The following is an 18,205-nucleotide window of genomic DNA, read 5'->3' as shown; positions in this document are numbered from 1 at the left end:
CGCACTCCATCAGAAGAACAATGAATTACCGCATTTAATTCCTTTAACAGATTCAATCCAAGCAAATTATCTCCACAATTCTAAGTCAAAAGGAATGGACAGTGGTCCGTAACGGAACCCAAAGAAATAGGTACCGGCAAAGAAACTGGACAAACAACTGGTGTGCCAGAAAACCCTACAGAAACATTGGTTTGCCTTGACAGTGAAATGTTTGGAACCCGAGAATGATCAATGGAACACTTCTGTGCCCCTGTATCTATCAAGAATAGATGTTTCCTATTTCCCACTATCATCTCAACGTAGGGACCTTTCTGATTAATGGGAATAGGAGTCGGTTCCAAACCCTGCTTCGGGCAATCCTAACGAAACAAAATGTCATCAAAAGGAAGTTCTTCAGAGAGATAAGAGCAGAAGGATGGTCGAATATGTTTCTAGTATACACACTTGGTACCTGATTATCCTGTGAAAAAGGTTGCTGTGGATCCTGTGCAAACTGACCTCTACCAGGGCCCCCTACACCCGGACGACCTCTGGATCACCTACCCACATTTCCAAATGCATTATTTGACCTTTGTCGTAGTATCGGGCATTGTGCATGCCAATGACCCTCTTGCCTACAATAGGCACACTGGTTAATGTTGACAGGACCCTAGGGCATACTTCCTTGCGGAACATACTGACCTCTAATCTGCAAACTACCCCCTCTAGGGCCTCTAACAATTTTCTGTAATAATACTTTAGTCTTTAAATCACCTTTTCTCTTCTAGATCTTTTCCTTCTCATTATTGACACGATTCTCATAGTACTGAGCCATGTGCAGTACTTCTAATTGAGACTTCGCCTGCCAAGCGCTCTCAGAAGACATAACTTGTGACTGGATGTCAGGCAGCAATCCACCCACAAATTTGTCCACAAATAATCTTTTCCCAGACTCTGTGCCTAAGTCTTGTCCACTGAAATCCGAGAATACCTGTTCGAACCGATTAAAGAACTTGGTAGCGCCTTCAGACTTCCCTTGGACACAGGCCGTAAGCTTATGGTTTTCAATTTCGCAATGATTCTGTCAGGTAAAGTTAGTATCACTTGAGGCGGTCTCTCGCCAGCTGACCTTTCTTCATCGAGTCTAATTATGTTAGCCCATGTATCTCCCAACCCTGGTACGTCGTCTATAGTCCTAACTTGTTTCCACAAATCTACGGGCAGGAGTACAGGAAATAACAGATCAATATCACCCAAGGTGAATACCGAGGATTGCAAGACAGACTCCATTTCTTTATAAAACCCTGTCGGATTTTTTCCTAATGTCAGGAATAGATTGTCTAACGGTGCTCACTTCCTGTCTTGAGAACGGGACGTGAACAAACTGCGACACATAATGTGCAGGAACTTCTCGAGCAGGTGTACCTGCTACAGCATCAGCCGCAATCTCAGTTTTTGGGAAATATGTCTGAGGAACCTCTCTCATAGACAACTGAGAAGTAGGCAACTCCATATGCTTACTAAGCAACAGAGTCAAGTTGAGCGCTAAAGCAGTCGAAGAAGTGTCAAGTGAAAAAGCTCTCTTATAAATACTCAATAATTCTGTGGGACAACAAATCTTTCTTTTCACACATTCATCCTGCAGGTACTCTACCATTACCTGTATCACTTTCCTCTGCATTTCTAGCGTATACTGACTATACATGTCATATACTTCAACTGGAGTTATCGATATGTCTGAAATCCATCTAATCGCATCCTTTGTATAAATTAGTGTTTCTTCAGATATCGATTTACAACAGGGAAGGAACCGTTTCTGTACATACATACTATCTTCATCGTCATCCTCATTCTGTAACCTTTCCAACTCCTTCCTATATTCAAATATCCTCTCAACATGCTCTTGTACTTTCTCCACAGTGTTTCTAGAAAGCGCTAAGGTGTTCAGATCCCTCAACGGATCTGTATTATTTAGTTTGTCCCACATTACACATAAGTGAATCCCTAATCCCTCAATAAAAACATTTTTCTCAGGAAAATTGTCCATATTAGAAAGTGTGGAAAAAACATTAGCTCGATCATCTCTCTCCATACAATGTTTAGCCCATGCAATCAAGTTCTGTTTTGTCTCTAGAGGCACAGTATTACGAGTGACAACCCTCGATCTCGCTCCTTGATCCACTACAAGCGGTGCAGGACCACTTGGAAGAGGGAGAGCAAGTAAATTCAATGGAGGTACTGCCACTGGTGCAATAGGAAGAGGCAGAGGAACAGGTGGAGGAACAACGACTGGAGGAAGAGGAACATTAGGAGGAGCAGGAACAACAGGAATAACAGCAGGAAGAGGCAAAGCAGCAGGAAGAGGAACATACGGAGGTGGCGCAGAGGCACCAGGCCTTTGCTCATTTAACAATTTGTCGATAAATTTGTCAGAAACATGAAAGTCTTTAGAAGGATAGATTTTCTGAATGCCAAGTGAGAAAGCCCTATCCATATTCCTAGCCGATTCAGACTGTTTATCTTGGTCATATAACAATGCTTTTCACCGTTCGTCTTATGACGGCGTGCATGTTTTTCTCTACTCTTAAGCTGTAACAAAGCTTCTTTCTTCCAATTCTGTAAAACATTGAATGCTACAGGTCTAGCCATTTTCTTTAATAAAATGGATTCTAAATATTCAATGCGAGGGATTTCAAAACTACCATTGATTGGCCACTGTATTTCGGAAGCATGTCTGGTTTGTCTGTGCCAAATATCATTAAACACTATACTACCAATGCCATGCTTACAGTACATATTACAAGCCGGTGACCCCTCCTGCGGTGCCGGACGGCTAAATTCCAAAGATTGCCTATCACTGCGGAATAACGCCCTGAAGCAGGTAGACAATTTCCCAGGCATATTAAAATATTGGTGTTACCTGGTCAATAATTGTATTTGCAGATACAATGCGCCAAAACAAATTATCAGGATACTTAAGAATTGGGTCACGACTCATCTGATCAATTTTAAGGAGGTCCGATAGGATTACAAAGATTATTTTCTAACTAATCTTACCTCGTGTTTGGTGATTTCAGCAAATCTGCCCGCCTCGATAAGTGGACCCTCGTCAAGATGCCGTCTCAGACCACAAGCTCATCATCCAGGGATCGGGTCGTGCAGCGCTGCTGAGGTGGCATCTCTTTCAGAAAGGGGCCCCTTTATTTTGTCACACCGTCCGATCCCGGTCCGATAGCTCGTGTCAACCTTCGATGATCCGGCATCAAACTTGAGGGTCCCTATTCGGGCACCAACTGTGAAAACAAAAATAAGATATCGAGGCTGAGTAACCCAAAAGGAAATACACCGAACACGGGTTACAAAGGAACATACAAAGATCTTTATTTTACACTGAACAGTTTCAAAGGAAAAAGCAACAGATAGCTATCGGCCCTCAGTACAACACAGCTAACTCCAGCGTGGTTCGGTATGCTCAGTGAGTGCAACTGTACATTAGAATAGTCACACTTTATATACCTTCGAAAACATGATGTGCAACCCATTTCCCAGTTAATATTAGTTAATGCATTACGGTTCTAGGGTTCGTGCCGAGTTCATGCATCTGTGCACTTAGAGTTTACCTTCAATGTATTCACTAACAAGCCTTACTGGCAACAGTATATTTTAGGATTCCATGTTAAGCCTTCTAAACAGTTTTATACAATGTAGTCAATCAAGCGTTCACATTTCAGTATTTGAATACATTGTGTTTTACATATGCTCATGGATTAGCTTCGTTGGTTCAAGTAATCCTCTACACACAGGTCAGCAAAGGACCACCAGCATGTCTGCCAGGATTCCTGCTCAGAGGCAGCGCAAACAGCGCTTCAGTGAGGCAGAGCTAACCGTCTTGGTGGAGCACATTGTGGACAATGCGAAGATCCTGTTCAGCGCCGACCAACGGCGTGCCACACAGCAGCAGAGGAAGGAGGTGTGGGCTGAAGCTGCACGCAAGTGCACCGCTGTGGGCATGGCAGTGAGGAGCGTGAAGGACTGCCACAAGCGGTGGGATGACCTGAGGCTGAGGGTACGCAACCTCATTTCCACGCACCGCCAACGCAGCAGTTGGACAGGGGGAGGACCCTCTTCCCCACTGAGGCTGCAAGCATGGGAGGAGCGTTGCAGCAGCGTCCTCCACCTAGAGGGAATCCATGGGATCGGGGAGGCTGAGGCAGGATTGAGCCCACCTGCAGATGCCGGTAAGTGCCCAAACATGATTGCCACATGTAAATATGCAGTTGTGAGTACTGGGCCAAAGGACCCATTAACAACCCCCCACCCCCCAGGCAGTGCATGTGTGGGCCAAAGGACCCATTAACAACCCCCCCCCCAGGCAGTACATGTGTGGGCCAAAGGACCCATTAACAACCCACCCCCCCAGGCAGTGCATGTGTGGGCCAAAGGACCCATCATGATCCGTATGGCAACCAATATCACAGAATGCATACACCAGCAATCAGATGCATGTGACTAACACTATTCAATGTACAATCTTAATGACGCATGTGATGCACCCATCTGCCACCACAACAACACTAATTGCATGCCTTTGTGTCCCCACAGCCATTTCAAGTGACAGTGATACTGCACAACAGGCCAGCCAATCTGCACCGGCAAGTACACAAGCCACCGCCACCACACAGGAGGATGCTGCCGGCAGTTCTGCACCTCTGGCCACATTACCAGCCACTACAGATGTGCGGCCCACCACCACCACCGACATCCCCACCTTCTCCACACTGGCTGAGTCCAGACCGGTGCCATGGCAACCTATCATGGCCACCCAACACAACACCGAAGGCAGCAGCACTGCAGAGGGGGCGGCCTGCAGTGATAACAGTGCCCCGCAAGAGCACTCGGAAACGGGGCCACAGGGGGAGATGCCCACATTGGAAGACCTGGGCTCCTTCCATGAGCTAGGGTTCAGCCCCACATCACTGGGAAGTCCCATGAGGTCACCCACCCCATCCATGGCCGAACTGAATGCCCGCATGCAGCGGATGGCAGACCAGCAGGCTACCCTCACCCAGCTGGTGGAGAGGCAGCTAGAGGAATCCAGGCTGCAGAGGGAGAGCTACAGCGCCTCAGTGCGTCGCCTGTCGAGGTCCATCGGACGCTTTGCGAGCACTATAGTAACCCTAGCACGCCATGTGCGGGAGGGCAACGACCACACCTCCAGGCTTGTAGAGGCCATGTTGGTTGGCCAACAGGCAAATCTGGCACGGATGCCCTCAATCCCAGATTCTGCCCAATCAAACACAACCACCCCATCCAGCTCCACTACTGCCAGTCCAAGGAGGCGCTCGAGTAGGCTAACGGGTCCCTCGGGCAAGGTTGCACAGGCACAGAAGCGCACACGGAAGTGATGGCATGTGTGTGGAGCAGTGCAGGACACATGTGGACTACAAGGGTGTGAGAGGGGAGGGCACGTTTGGGTGGTGGGGTAGGTAGTTTTGGGGGTTTGAACAATGGGGTCTGGGTGGGGGTGGGCACGTTTGGGTGGTGGGGTAGGTCGTTTTGGGGGTTTGAACAATGGGGTCTGTGTGGGGTTGGGCAAGTTTGGGTGGTGGGGTAGGTAGTTTTGGGGGTTTGAACAATGGGGTCTGGGTGGGGTGGGCACGTTTGGGTGGTGGGGTAGGTAGTTTTAGGGGTTTGAACAATGGGGTCTGGGTGGGGGTGGGCACGTTTGGGTGGTGGGGTAGGTAGTTTTGGGGGTTTGAACAATGGGGTCTCGGTGGGGGTGGGCACGTTTGGGTGGTGGGTGGCCCCGGGTGTACAGCTTCCCTAACCAATGCACCTCCTTCCCTGTTGTTATTACATAAATAAATCACCATTTCGAATCAAGACATACATGTGTGGACATTGATCATTTATTTTGCAGTGCAACTATTAATTCATTGTCGTCACCATGTTCGTGCATTTCTGTGAATGTGCTGTGACTCAAAAGTAAATGCGAATCAGGGCATCCCGTGCTCTCTGGCCATCATGCGGACCCCCAGGGGGAGGCGGCGCCATCCCATCCCCATCTCCATCCCCATCCCCATCTCCATCCCCATCCCCATCTCCATCCCCATCCCCATCTTCCTCATCTGCGTCTGGTGGCATTGGGATGTTCCTGCGCAGGCATATATTGTGCAGCATGGCACATACGAGCGTGATTTTACCCGTCTTCACTGGGCTGTACAGCAGTGATCCGCCAGATCTGCTCAGACAGCGGAAACGGGCCTTCAGCAGTCCAAATGTCCTCTCAATCATTCCACGTGTGCGGATATGTGCCCTATTGTATGCCTCTTCATGCCTGTTCCTTGGTCTCCGTACAGGTGTCATCATCCATGGCGTGAGTGCATATCCCGCATCACCTACATGGGATGTAGATGGGGGAACATGTCAGTGTTTGTGGCATCATGTCCTCATCTGCTGCTGTGCATTCTTGTATCATCATTCATTCATGCATATGTACCATTCAGTGTATGGAGGTATGTTTTGGGCATCACGAAGTATGTCGCTGACTGGATATGGGCCTACACATTAACCTGCATGTTTACTGTGCCCTGCGGGTGACATTTGATTGTGTGCATGTCACGGTGCAGTGCTGTCTACACATGGCAGAGTGACTCCACTGTACGGAAGTAGTAAATACACGTCATCTCATTTACTCGCCTCTCGTGCCTTTTGAGGCAGTGTTTCAATTGAGGGTGGGTGTCTTCAGTGGCACAGGGTTCATGGGACAGTGACGGGATTGGCTGTGCCAGCGTGTGCACGGGCATATTGTGGTGCCCTGTCATGTCTTCCTTCATGATGTTTGGTATCCGCTGTCTATTTGGTAGATGGAAGGGGGGTGATGCATGTGCAGTCACAGCGGCACACTCACAATGCTCATTGGCCTGGACACACACACACCACTTCGACAGGGTTGTAGCATTGTCAGCTGTACTCACCCAATAGCCATGTGCTTTGTCCGGCATAGCGTTCCATGTACCGTGGCAACGTGGAATTCCGCAGTACCATTGAGTCATGTGATGAGCCTGGGAAACGTGCGCAGCAGTGTGTAATCAGTTGCATGGCATCACAAACCATCTGGACATTCAAAGAGTGATACTGTTTCCTATTGCGGAACACCGCCTCAATTACACGTGGTACTGTCAGCTCAAGGTGGGTGCAGTCAACTGCGCCTATGCAATTTGGCATGCCTGCTATGGCATGGAAGGCCAACTTGGTGGCAATGACCTCGGGGAGGGTGCGGGGTAGGGCTATGTGTTCCGACACATGGCGCAACAGGGCATCCAGTACCTGTACCAGGATTTTGGAGAAACAGGGTTGTGATATGCCGTGCAGCTCACCAACCGTGTGTTGATAGATGCCCGTGCCAAGGAAATGCAGTACTGAGACAACCTTCAAGAGGGGGGGGATGGCGGTGGGGGTGTCAATTAGGCTGCTGATGCTGTCCTCAATCATGGCGGTGATGTGCAGGATTGTTGCAAGGTCCAGCCGGTATAGTGTGTGGCTCTGTCCTGGGGTGAGGTTACAGGGTGAGGCCCTGATGCGTGCTATTGCTGGCTGGCGGCGGGGTCGGGCTGGCTGGGCAATGGGGTTTGCCATAGCTGCAGGGTTGGCTGGTTGCCGCCTGCGCCTCCTCCGCCTACGCCTCCTCCTCTGTGCCATTACTGCCACCATGTGCAGTGCTGCCTGTTGGTTGAGTAGGCCCAGTCCCAGTGCTACTAGATCTGCTGCCTGCATGGTTCTGTGTTGTGTTGGGCTGGGTGTGGCCCTTTTGTAGGCTCCCAGTGGCCTGCTAGGTCCAGCTGGGCTGATTTGGTGCACCTGTGCCCTGATTCAGTTCAGCAGGCAGTGTATAACGCCATGTTCGCGGTGGCGGCGGTTCCGCCACCGTGATCACAGTATTTACGCCATTTTTTTACCGGTATTTCCGTGTCCGCGCTAGTTGTGATGCTCACGATGTTTCGTGTTGACGGTAACGGAGGGGTTTCCGTGCAGACGGACTTAACGGGACCCCTATTTCCGCGGTGGGGGTTTAGGGTGGTGCTATTACCGGGGCCGCGGGTCATGATTGGACGGACATGGAAACGGTGCCGGTATGGTTTTACCGGCAGTGTTAATTCCGGACCGGAGTACTTGTAATGAGGCCCATTGTGTTTTACATATGCTCATGGATTAGCTTTGGTGGTTCAAGTAATCCTCTACACACAGGTCAGCGAAGGACAAGGTCTCAGTTCATGACCCCAACATGTAGCCTGCAGGCAAGTTATACATTAGTTTATACACAGAGGTCAAGATGGCCATGTTGCATTCGGAATGACATTGTCCACCATCTTAGAACACAGGGTGACTTTAGAGCATGGGTGCACAACATACGGCCCGCGTGCCAGTTGCGGCCCGCCATGCCCTTTTGACCGGCCAGCAAGGCACAAAGACTTTCCTAATGAAAGTCTTTGTTGTCTTCCGGGCCGGTGAAAACACTGGCCCTCATTGGCTCAGCACACACATGCATCATGTCGCTCCTACGAGCCACGTAATGCATGTGTGCTGCACCAATGGAGGGCCAGCACTACGGCTGGCGTGGTCCATAAGGCTTGATGCCGGAAGGCATTTCAGCCTTGGACCACGCCAGCCGTAGTACGATTCCAGCGTTCCAGCTTACCTGCCGCTTACCTGCCTTCCAGCACGTCTCCGGTAAGTGGTCTGTTTGTGTTTGTGTGTCGGGTTTGTTTTGCTTTATGTTTGTGTGTGTATGTTGCAGGGGGGTGTGTGTGTCGGATGTGTATGAATGTTCGTATTTGAATGTATTTTGTGTGTATGTTGAGATGCGGGGGTGGGGGTGGTGTCGGATGTGTATGAATGTTTGTATTTGAATGTATTGTGTGTGTATGTTGAGATGCGGGGGTGGGGGGTGTGTCGGATGTGTACGAATGTTTGTATTTGAATGTATTTTGTGTGTTTGTTGAGATGCGGGGTTGGGGGGAGTGTGTCGGATGTGTATGAATGTTTGTATTTGAATGTATTTTGTGTGTATGTTGAGCTGCGGGGGTGGTGGGTGTGTCGGATATGTATGAATGTTTGTATTTGAATGTATTTTGTGTGTATGTTGAGATGTGGGTGTGTGTGTGAATGTTTGTATTTGAATGTATTTTGTGTGTATGTTGAGATGTGGGGGGGTGTGAATGTTTGTATTTGATTGTATTTGAATGTATTTTGTGTGTATGTTGAGATGCGGGGGTGGGGGGTGTCGGATGTGTGTCGGATGTGTATGAATGTTTTGATTTGAATGTTTTTTGTGTGCTGAGTTGGGGGGTGGGGGTTCGGGTCTGTATGGGTGCATGTTTGTGTGTGTGTGCTGAGTTGGGGGGTGGGGGTTTGGGTCTGTATGGGTGCTTGTTTGAGAGTTTGCTGATTTGGGGGGCGGGGGGTTCGGGTCTGTATGGGTGCATGTTTGTGTGTGTGCTGAGTTGGGGGGATGGGGGTTCGGGTCTGTATGGGTGCATGCTTGAGTGTGTGTGTGCTGAGTTGGGGGTGGGGGGTTTGGAGTTGGGGGGTGGGGGGTTCGGGTCTTTATGGGTGCATGTTTGTGTGTGTGCTGATTTGTGTGTCGGGTTTGTTTTGCTTTATGTTTGTGTGTGTATGTTGCGGGGGGGTGTGTGTCGGATGTGTATGAATGTTTGTATTTGAATGTATTTTGTGTGTATGTTGAGATGCGGGGTTGGGGGGTGTCGGATGTGTATGAATGTTTGTATTTAAATGTATTTTGTGTGTATGTTGAGATGCGGGGGTGTGTGTGAATGTTTGTATTTGAATGTATTTTGTGTGTATGTTGAGATGTGGGGGGGGTGTGAATATTTGTATTTGAATGTATTTTGTGTGTATGTTGAGATGCGGGGGTGGGGGGGTGTCGGATGTGTGGCGGATGTGTATGAATGTTTTGATTTGAATGTTTTTTGTGTGCTGAGTTGGGGGGTGGGGGTTCGGGTCTGTATGGGTGCATGTTTGTGTGTGTGTGCTGAGTTGGGGGGTGGGGATTCGGGTCTGTATGGGTGCTTGTTTGAGAGTTTGCTGATTTGGGGGGTGGGGGGTTCGGGTCTGTATGGGTGCATGTTTGTGTGTGTGCTGAGTTGGGGGGTGAGGGGGTGAGGGTCTGTATGGGTGCATGCTTGAGTGGGTGTGTGCTGAGTTGGGGGTGGGGGGTTTGGAGTTGGGGGGGTGGGGGGTTCGGGTCTTTATGGGTGCATGTTTGTGTGTGTGCTGATTTGGGGGGTGGGGGGTTCGGGTCTGTATGGGTGCATGTTTGTGTGTGTGCTGAGTTGGGGGGTGGGGGTTCGGGTCTGTATGGGTGCATGCTTGAGTGTGTGCTGAGTTGGGGGTGGGGGGTTTGGGTCTTTATGGGTGCATGTTTGTGTGTGTGCTGATTTGGGGGGTGGTGGGTTCGGGTCTGTATGGGTGCATGTTTGTGTGTGTGCTGAGTTGGGGGGTGGGGGGCTTGGGTCTGTATGGGTGCATGTTTGTGTGCTGAGTTAGGGGGTGGGGGGTTCGGGTCTGTATGGGTGCATGTTTGTGTGTGTGCTGAGTTGGGGGGTGGGGGGTTTGGGTCAGTATGGGTGCATGTTTGTGTGTGTGCTGAGTTGGGGGTGGGGGTTCGGGTCTGTATGGTGCATGCTTGAGAGTGTGTGTGCTGAGTTGGGGGGTGGGGGGTTTGGAGTTGGGGGGGTGGGGGTTCGGGTCTTTATGGGTGCATGTTTGTGTGTGTGCTGAGTTGGGGGGTGGGGGTTCGGGTCTGTATTGGTGCATGTTTGTGTGTGTGCTGAGTTGGGGGGTTTGGTTGAGGGTGAGGGGGCCATGGGGTGGGGGGTTTGGTTGGGCGTGAGGAAGCCATGGGGCATAGTGTTTGGTTGGGGGTGAGGAGGCCATGGGGCATAGTGTTTGGTTGGGGGTGAGGAGGCCATGGGGCATAGTGTTTGGTTGGGGTGAGGGGGCCATGGGGCATAGTGTTTGGTTGGGGGTGAGGGGGCCATGGGGCATAGTGTTTGGTTGGGGGTGAGGGGGCCATGGGGCATAGTGTTTGGTTGGGGGTGAGGGGGCCATGGGGCATAGTGTTTGGTTGGGGGTGAGGGGCCATGGGGAATAGTGTTTGGTTGGGGGTGAGGGACATGGGGCATAGTGTTTGGTTGGGGGTGAGGGGGCCATGGGGCATAGTGTTTGGTTGGGGGTGAGGGGGCCATGGGGCATAGTGTTTGGTTGGGGGTGAGGGGGCCATGGGGCATAATGTTTGGTTGGGGTGAGGGGGCCATGGGGCATAGTGTTTGGTTGGGGGTAAGGAGGCCCTGGGGCATAGCGTTTGGTTGGGGGTGAGGGTGCCATGGGGCATAGTGTATCTAGGGTCAATAAAATATATATAAGTTAATTAAACAGGGGAGATACAATAACTAAATAGAAATAAATTATAACAATGGAAAATGTGTAGTACAAAATGTAAGTTTGAAATGCAAATAAAAATCGTTACCCCTCAAAAACATTCTTTTTCCATGTGTTTAGTACAAATTGGGGGTTCAAAAAGCCTCCTGCCACGCCCCGCCTACCGCCTCGCCCTCATTTACTTTTCAGCCCACTATAGCCCTCATGTAAGGTACTTTCGGCCCTCTGTCAAAATCAGTTGTGCACCCCTGCTTTAGAGGGAGAATCTAAAATGGCGGATAGATCCAAAATGGCGGCTTACACCGATCTAAGGTCAAGACCTTGTAACGTGGATTTCCTCGCAATTGGCTTATGAGCAACTTGGCATTGGCCAATATACATATATTCATACAGTATAGGAGGAATGATATAATTTCCCGTTCGACAAAACAAGTTCCCATTATGAGGTGTTTTGGACAGGGAGGGCCATTAACTGTTTGGGATGGCCATAGGGATTAGCATGGCTGTGTGCAATCAATGGGTGGACAAATAAGCAAACACCTACAAGCATTGTTTCCTTCCTCACATGCCATTTCTCCCTAACTGTACTCCAATACAACAATTTCAGCTTATAGGTGACGCAAGCAACACCTAATAGTCCAAACTAAAAATCAAAAAGCGGTCTGAAAAGCAGAACCCGTTTCAGGAAGCTGAAGGTCATGGTTTGTGTAATGCTGTTATAAAACAAGCCCTTGAGTTGTGTGCATGCCTGATTTATCAGACCATTTTAGGTGGAGCTGCATTTAGTGGGCGTGAGCATGCCTCATTGAGGAAAGTATAATGATTAGAGGCAGTCTAAATATATGTAAATCTGCATACTTTTTTTTATACTTCTGTGCAGTCGGAAATTTCATGGTAAAAGAGGTTAAATCCGCTGCATCTATCCAAACATTTAAAAATCTGCAGGTGAATTCTAAAATCTCCTGAGAATTTTGATAGTCTGTGCTCATAAGAAATTATGCCTTTTCCGCAGAAAACTCTGTCCTGGAGATTTGGACTGTCTGTAATCCTGACCCCGATTTTTGGTTTTGGCGATTATTTGTGCCATAAGCAACAAATTAGCCAAAACCATTGTTGCAAAAGAGAGAGGGAAATGGGGTTCTGAACTGAGAATATCTGATTGTTATGGCAACCAGCAATGCCACGGCATGATATGGCCAACTCACTAAAATCTCTTTTTCCAAACTCCGACGCACAACTGTGTGTTTGTCACCTTGAGCGATTGTGCTCCCTCCCCCTTCTCCTTGCAGCCACTTCCTCGTTCCCTCTCCCTCCCACCTCCCAGCCAGCCCACCCCCGTCGGTATTGGCTGCCTGTACCTAGTCCTCGGGACTACACAACTGCTGCTATCCCTGCTCGCTTCTTTCAGCGTTGCAGGAGAGAGCAGCTGGACCATGTGGCCTGCACCAAGATCCTGCAGGTAGGAGCAGCATTGGGCCTGGTGCCCCCATAACATATTTTCTACTGTATGTTTAGCACTTCGAGCGCTTGTGCTCCCTCCGCCCTCCCCTTGCAGCCACGTCCTCGTTCCCTCTCCCTCTCCCTCCCGCCTCCCAGCCAGGCCACCCCCGTCCTGATTGGTTGTCCTTTATGATAGCAGACCATCCCTGGGCAGCCCTAAGGGCCCCTAGGCAAAGGGTGGCTTCCACCTGGGGCTCCAGCCTGTGTCTGCAGGTATCAGCAGGGGAAGCCAGTGGCCAGCCGGCACCCTGCAGCTAGTTAGGAAGGTAGGAGTGGCCTACAAACCTCACCTTTAGTCAACTCTCAAACTTAGGTGTGTTCTTCTCCTGTTTGAAAATTGCATTGTGCTAGTATTTAAATTGCATTGTGAAATATAGGCCTTTTCCCCACTATTCAGGACTCTCAAACTTAGGTGTGTTCCTCTCCTGTTTTTCTCCTGGTTGAAAATTGCATTGAACTAGTATTTAAATTGCATTGTTAAACCTAGGCCTTTTCTGCACTATTTAGGACTCTCAAACTTAGGTGTGTTTTTCTCCCGTTTTGCATTGTGTAATTGCATTGTATAAGTAGTTAAATCTTAGTGCCAGTTATCTTGCCCATTGTCAACTTTTCTCTTCTGCTCTTACTGTCTCGTCTGCTTCCTCTCTGCCCTGTGTCCTTACCTAGTGTTCTCCCCTACTCACTCCCTCCCTCCTCTCTCCTGCTACCTACTCTATGGTGCTCTCTTTCTTTCCCATCTTTTCCAACTGCTTCTCTATCGGCTATCATGCTATCCTCACTAAATCTGGTAGGAAGAAGTTTACAAAGGACATCCTGGTCTCCAACCAAGGCCTCCCTATCGCTGACACTTATACCAGTGCTTCCTTCAGGCAAATTTTCACCGACATCCTCTTTTTGTTCCCTCGCCAGACATATGGACTCTTCATATGATCTCTGTACTCTCTCCTTTCTCCTCTTCTCCCATTAATGGTGGCACCCGGTGGGAGGCCCTCCTGGTCTCCTTCCACTCCTTTAAGGTCATCATTAATGTTTATGTGAATGGCACCATCTTGGTCCAAGGCCCTCAGGCCATCCTTCGCCTCTTCAATAGACTCTTCCCACGTCTCATCAATTTCCTTTCTTCTCCTGCTGTCCCCTCTCCCCTCTCCATGGCTTCCTCGCCTGCTCCCTCCTCCTTGGCTACCTTGCCCTCTCCTCCTTCCTTTTCCGCCCCCACTCGGGCTTCCTCTACACCTCTGCAAGGTGTACCTCTGATTTATACCCCTCCCCGGAAGTCTTTCAAGATGGCAAACGTATTCATATTGCCACTCCAAACTCTCACACCGCTGTCAAACACTCCTCTGACATCTGCTGCCTTCTGGAAGAACTTGACCTCGATGTCCTCTGTGTCACTGAGACATGGTTCACGGCCAGCTCTGTCACAAGCTTTGACACTCTCCTCCCTGATAACTACAAGATCCTCTCCGCACCCAGGTCCAACCGTTCCAGAAGGGGTGTAGCCCTAATCTTACCCGAGTGGATTCCTGCCTCTGTCATTCCTACACAGGCCTACTCCTCCTTCGAATGCCTTGTCTGCAGGCTCTCTCTCTCTCCTGGCCATTCTCTCCACCTGGTCAGATCTCCTCCTTCCTCTCCGAGTGGGCGGTCCTCCCCTCTTCCCTCCTGGTCTCGACTACCCAACTCTTCCTTCTTGCAACAAACATCTGGTTGCTTCCTGTCCTTCCTCTGTACTCTTTTGCAAGGTTTGCAACTCTCGCTCTCTCTCTCTCTCACTGTTCTCCCCTCTGGCCCGACTCACTCTGCAGGGCACACTCTGGATGTTCTGATCACCTCAGACCTTCCCCTTTCTATCCCTCTCACCACTCCCCTCTCCTGGAGTGATCTCTTCCACCTTTCCTCCCATCTCACCCTCTCTACCCCCCAGGCCAAGCCAACTCCAGCACTGCCACCCACCTTCTCGGTCATCCGACCCATGAAGCGTGTGTCAGTTGAGGCATTCGCTGCCACTTTCTCACCCCTTCCTCCTTCTTTTGCTGACTCACACCCTGACACAGCCCTTTCCATGGTCCACTCTGCTATATATGATACTCTTAATGTTCTTGCACCTGTCGTGAGGATCTGCCTGAAGCCCAAAGTCAAGTGCAACTCTTGGTACGACTCAGACCTCGTCACCCTTAAACCTGAGTGCAGGCTGGCTGAGAGGAAATGGCGTGCTTCTCGTACATCCTTTGACAAACTGTCCTGCTGCCTGCTCCAAAGGCAATATCGGCTCTCTGTCTGCACCAAGAAGAGAGTTCACATCCCAGCCCGCATCTCTGCTGCTCCAACCACTCAGCTGAACTCTTTAAAATCTGCAAGGAACTGACCAATCCTGCTGCAGTCTCTACCTCTCCTGTCCCTTCTCAGGCCCGCTGCATGGCTCTGGCTTCTCATTTCATCTCTAAAACCCAGGACATCCTGTCCTCTCTCTCCTCCTATCCCCTTCCTCCCTCCATTCCCTGCTCTTCCTCTGGCCCTTCTTCGACCACCTCTCCACCCTCCTTCTCTGCCTTTCCCCCATTCTCATCTGACAAGGTTTCCAAGACAAGTCTGATCTATGAAAGTCTCGTCAAAATAGGCTCACCCCTGCTCCTCCAAAACCACCAAGGACCACATCGACTCCCTAACTCCTGACCTGGCCGACTTCTGCAACCACCCCTTCACCACTGGAGTCTTCCCTTCCCCCCAGAAGCACTCCCTTGTGCACCCTCTTCTTAAGAACCCTCTGCTGACTCGTCTTGCCCGGCCAACTATCGCCCAATCTCCATCACTCCTTTCCTTGGCAAACTCCTGGAAAAACTGCCCATCTCCCAGATTAATCTTTACACTGAATCTGTTGGTTGGCTCTATGACCATCAGTCTGACTCCAGAGCTGCCAGAAGCACAGAAACTGCTCTCCTGAACATCCGTGAAGACCTGCTCTCCAATCTTGACTCCAACACCCCCTGTATCCTCATCTTACTTGATCTCTCTTCTGCCTTTGACATGGTCAACCATGCCATCCTGCTCAATTATCTCCATGATAACCTGGGGATCACTTGTCAGGCTCTGGCGTGGCTCAATTCTTTCCTCTCTGATCGACCCTCCTAGGTTCAACTTAGGTCCTTCCTCTCCTCTATATCCATCTCTACCTGTGGTGTTCCCCAGGGGTCTAACGTCTCTCCCTGGCTGTTTAACCAATACCTGGCACTTCTTGCCCACCACACTGCCGTGCTCTGCCCCAACTTCCAGTGCTCTGCGGATGACACTCAGCTCATTTTCAGGCTACCCTCAGCCACCTCATCTCCCTCTCTCATCTCTGACAGTCTGTCCACCATCCAGGAGTGGCGTGCTGCCAATGATCTCTGTCTTAATGCCAGTAAGACTGAGATTCTACTCATCAGCACAGCCACTCCCTCCTTTCCTGCCACTCTATGGCTTGCCTCTCTTGGCCCTCTTCTTGCTCACACCTGTGAGGCTAAAACCCTCGGGTCATCTTCGACTCCACACTCTATTTCTCTCCTCACTTCTCTGACGTCTCCAAGAAGTCACACTACCAGCTGCACCTCCTCAGAGGTATTCTTCCTTTACTCTCCTTCCTCCAGAAGCTCACTGTCTCCAGAGCTCTGGTACTCTCTAGGCTGGAATCTTGCAACAGCCTCTTTCTAAATCTGTCTGCCTTTACTCTCTGCCCTCTGCAACCTATCCAGAACAGAACTGAGAGACTTGTCCTTGGCCTCAAGCTCAGGGATCGTATCTCTCCAGGACTGAAATCTCTGCACTGGCTCCCAGTGGCTGTGAGGATTAAGCTCAAAATCTCTGCATTGTCCACAAGGTCTTCTGGGGCCTCGGGTCTCAATATCTTCAAGTCTCTCTTCCTAAATATCTTCCTTCTCAAGCTCTTCACTCATCTGCCTCCAACTCACTCAGGGTCCGTCGCTTCTCCAAGCAACAAGTTGGTGGTAGATCTCTCGCTTCGGCTGGGGCCTCCCTCTGGAACAGCCTCCCTGCCTCACTGAAACTTGAGTAGAACCATCTCTAGTTCCGGAAGCACCTCAAAATCTTTCTCTTTGCTTCTGCTTTTTCTCCTCCTCTCCCCTGCTGAATCTCTGGCTGAATCTGCACTGGTTACCTGGCCACCCTCTGATCCTGGGCCCAGGTCCCCCCCAACGCCAGTCACACACCTGCACTGCCTTCCTGGCAACCCCTGCACTGGTGACTGTCTCTGTATCCCCACAGTCCCACTACCAGCACTTGACACTGGATGTCTGCACTTACCCTTGCACTGCCACTAGCTGGCCGTACTTTACTTATTGTTATTATTCTTATCTCATGTACTGCACCTTTCCCTCCCCTTCTCCCTTGCACTTTCCCCTTCACCCTTCCCATGCACTTGCGCGATCTGATTGACACCTGGCTAGTAGGGTCGCTGTCTGTCTTCCCTCTGTTCCCCTCCCTTGCCTCATTGCGCCTTGAAACACTTGTGTGTAGGCGCATTACAAATGCCATATCATGTCATATCGTATGTCAATGAGGAGTGCCCTAACATGATTTGCTGCAATCATCAGCTTTGTAACAAGCAAGTCAGCAGGGTTTTCCATGTCCCAGCGGCCTCTGAGCAATTTGCTTCATTGGGCTATTTCACAAAGAGGATGGGAGTGTGAAGTTGTAGGCGCTAGAGCCAGTAGCGGCAGGCCATACAAGCAGTGTTTTGCAGAGGGCTCAATACAAAAAAACAGCTACAGACGGTAATTGGCTAAGAGGCTCTGGCTAAAATTAGTATTCTTTCGGGACCGTGCACCAAACTCGCATTGGTGCTTTGGGAGCAGCCGTCTAATGCACACAGTAAGGCAGTGGTATTGAAATTGTGGGGCTTGACCCCCTGAGGGCCGAAGCCTCATGTCCAGGGCAGTGCGCACCCACAATCTGGAAAAAGGAAAACATTATTATTATTATTTTATTTATTCTGCAGACACACAGAGCTCAGTGGGGCACAAAGCTCTATGCCTCCCTCTGAGCTCACATTAATGCTGCACAGCCCTTTGAAGGCACGCCGCTGCACGCTCACACCAGAAAAAATACAACCGACTAGGTAAAAAGGCCCAAGACATCCTTGCAAGAATAAAACGTATTTATTTCTACCAAGTAGAAGAACTCTGCTGACGCCGAACATTCTGAGCTCCCTAGGCATTTGCACCACATCATAAGCACAAACTGCATCACTAATGATGTGATAACATGTAATACA

At 50.0% G+C, this 18,205-nt stretch overlaps 2 protein-coding genes across 2 annotated transcripts in view; both read left to right on the top strand.

The window, feature by feature from the left end:
* LOC138450477 (dispanin subfamily A member 2b-like) overlaps window positions 1-18,205 on the top strand; it is a 76,848-nt gene that overhangs the window by 9,413 nt on the left and 49,230 nt on the right. The gene's annotated exons all lie outside the window — the stretch shown is intronic.
* LOC138570269 (myb-related transcription factor, partner of profilin-like) lies at window positions 3,786-5,470 on the top strand. Its single transcript, XM_069649069.1, has 2 exons — window positions 3,786-4,217; window positions 4,582-5,470. Exons 1-2 carry the CDS (start codon window positions 3,803-3,805, stop codon window positions 5,382-5,384), a joined length of 1,218 nt encoding a protein of 405 aa, XP_069505170.1. The 5' UTR covers window positions 3,786-3,802; the 3' UTR covers window positions 5,385-5,470.

Source organism: Ambystoma mexicanum, chromosome 1p (assembly GCF_040938575.1).
Source record: "Ambystoma mexicanum isolate Mex_15411 chromosome 1p, UKY_AmexF1_1, whole genome shotgun sequence".
NCBI classification, from domain to species: domain Eukaryota; kingdom Metazoa; phylum Chordata; class Amphibia; order Caudata; family Ambystomatidae; genus Ambystoma; species Ambystoma mexicanum.
This window is presented reverse-complemented; position numbering and strand designations above follow the sequence as displayed.

Bases quoted from the DNA above. Each gene is read 5' to 3' on its own strand.
- LOC138570269 (XM_069649069.1), top strand. From the start codon at position 3,803: ATGTCTGCCAGGATTCCTGCTCAGAGGCAGCGCAAACAGCGCTTCAGT. The intron at 4,218-4,581 runs GTAAGTGCCCAA...GTGTCCCCACAG, and splicing joins GAGCCCACCTGCAGATGCCG to CCATTTCAAGTGACAGTGAT.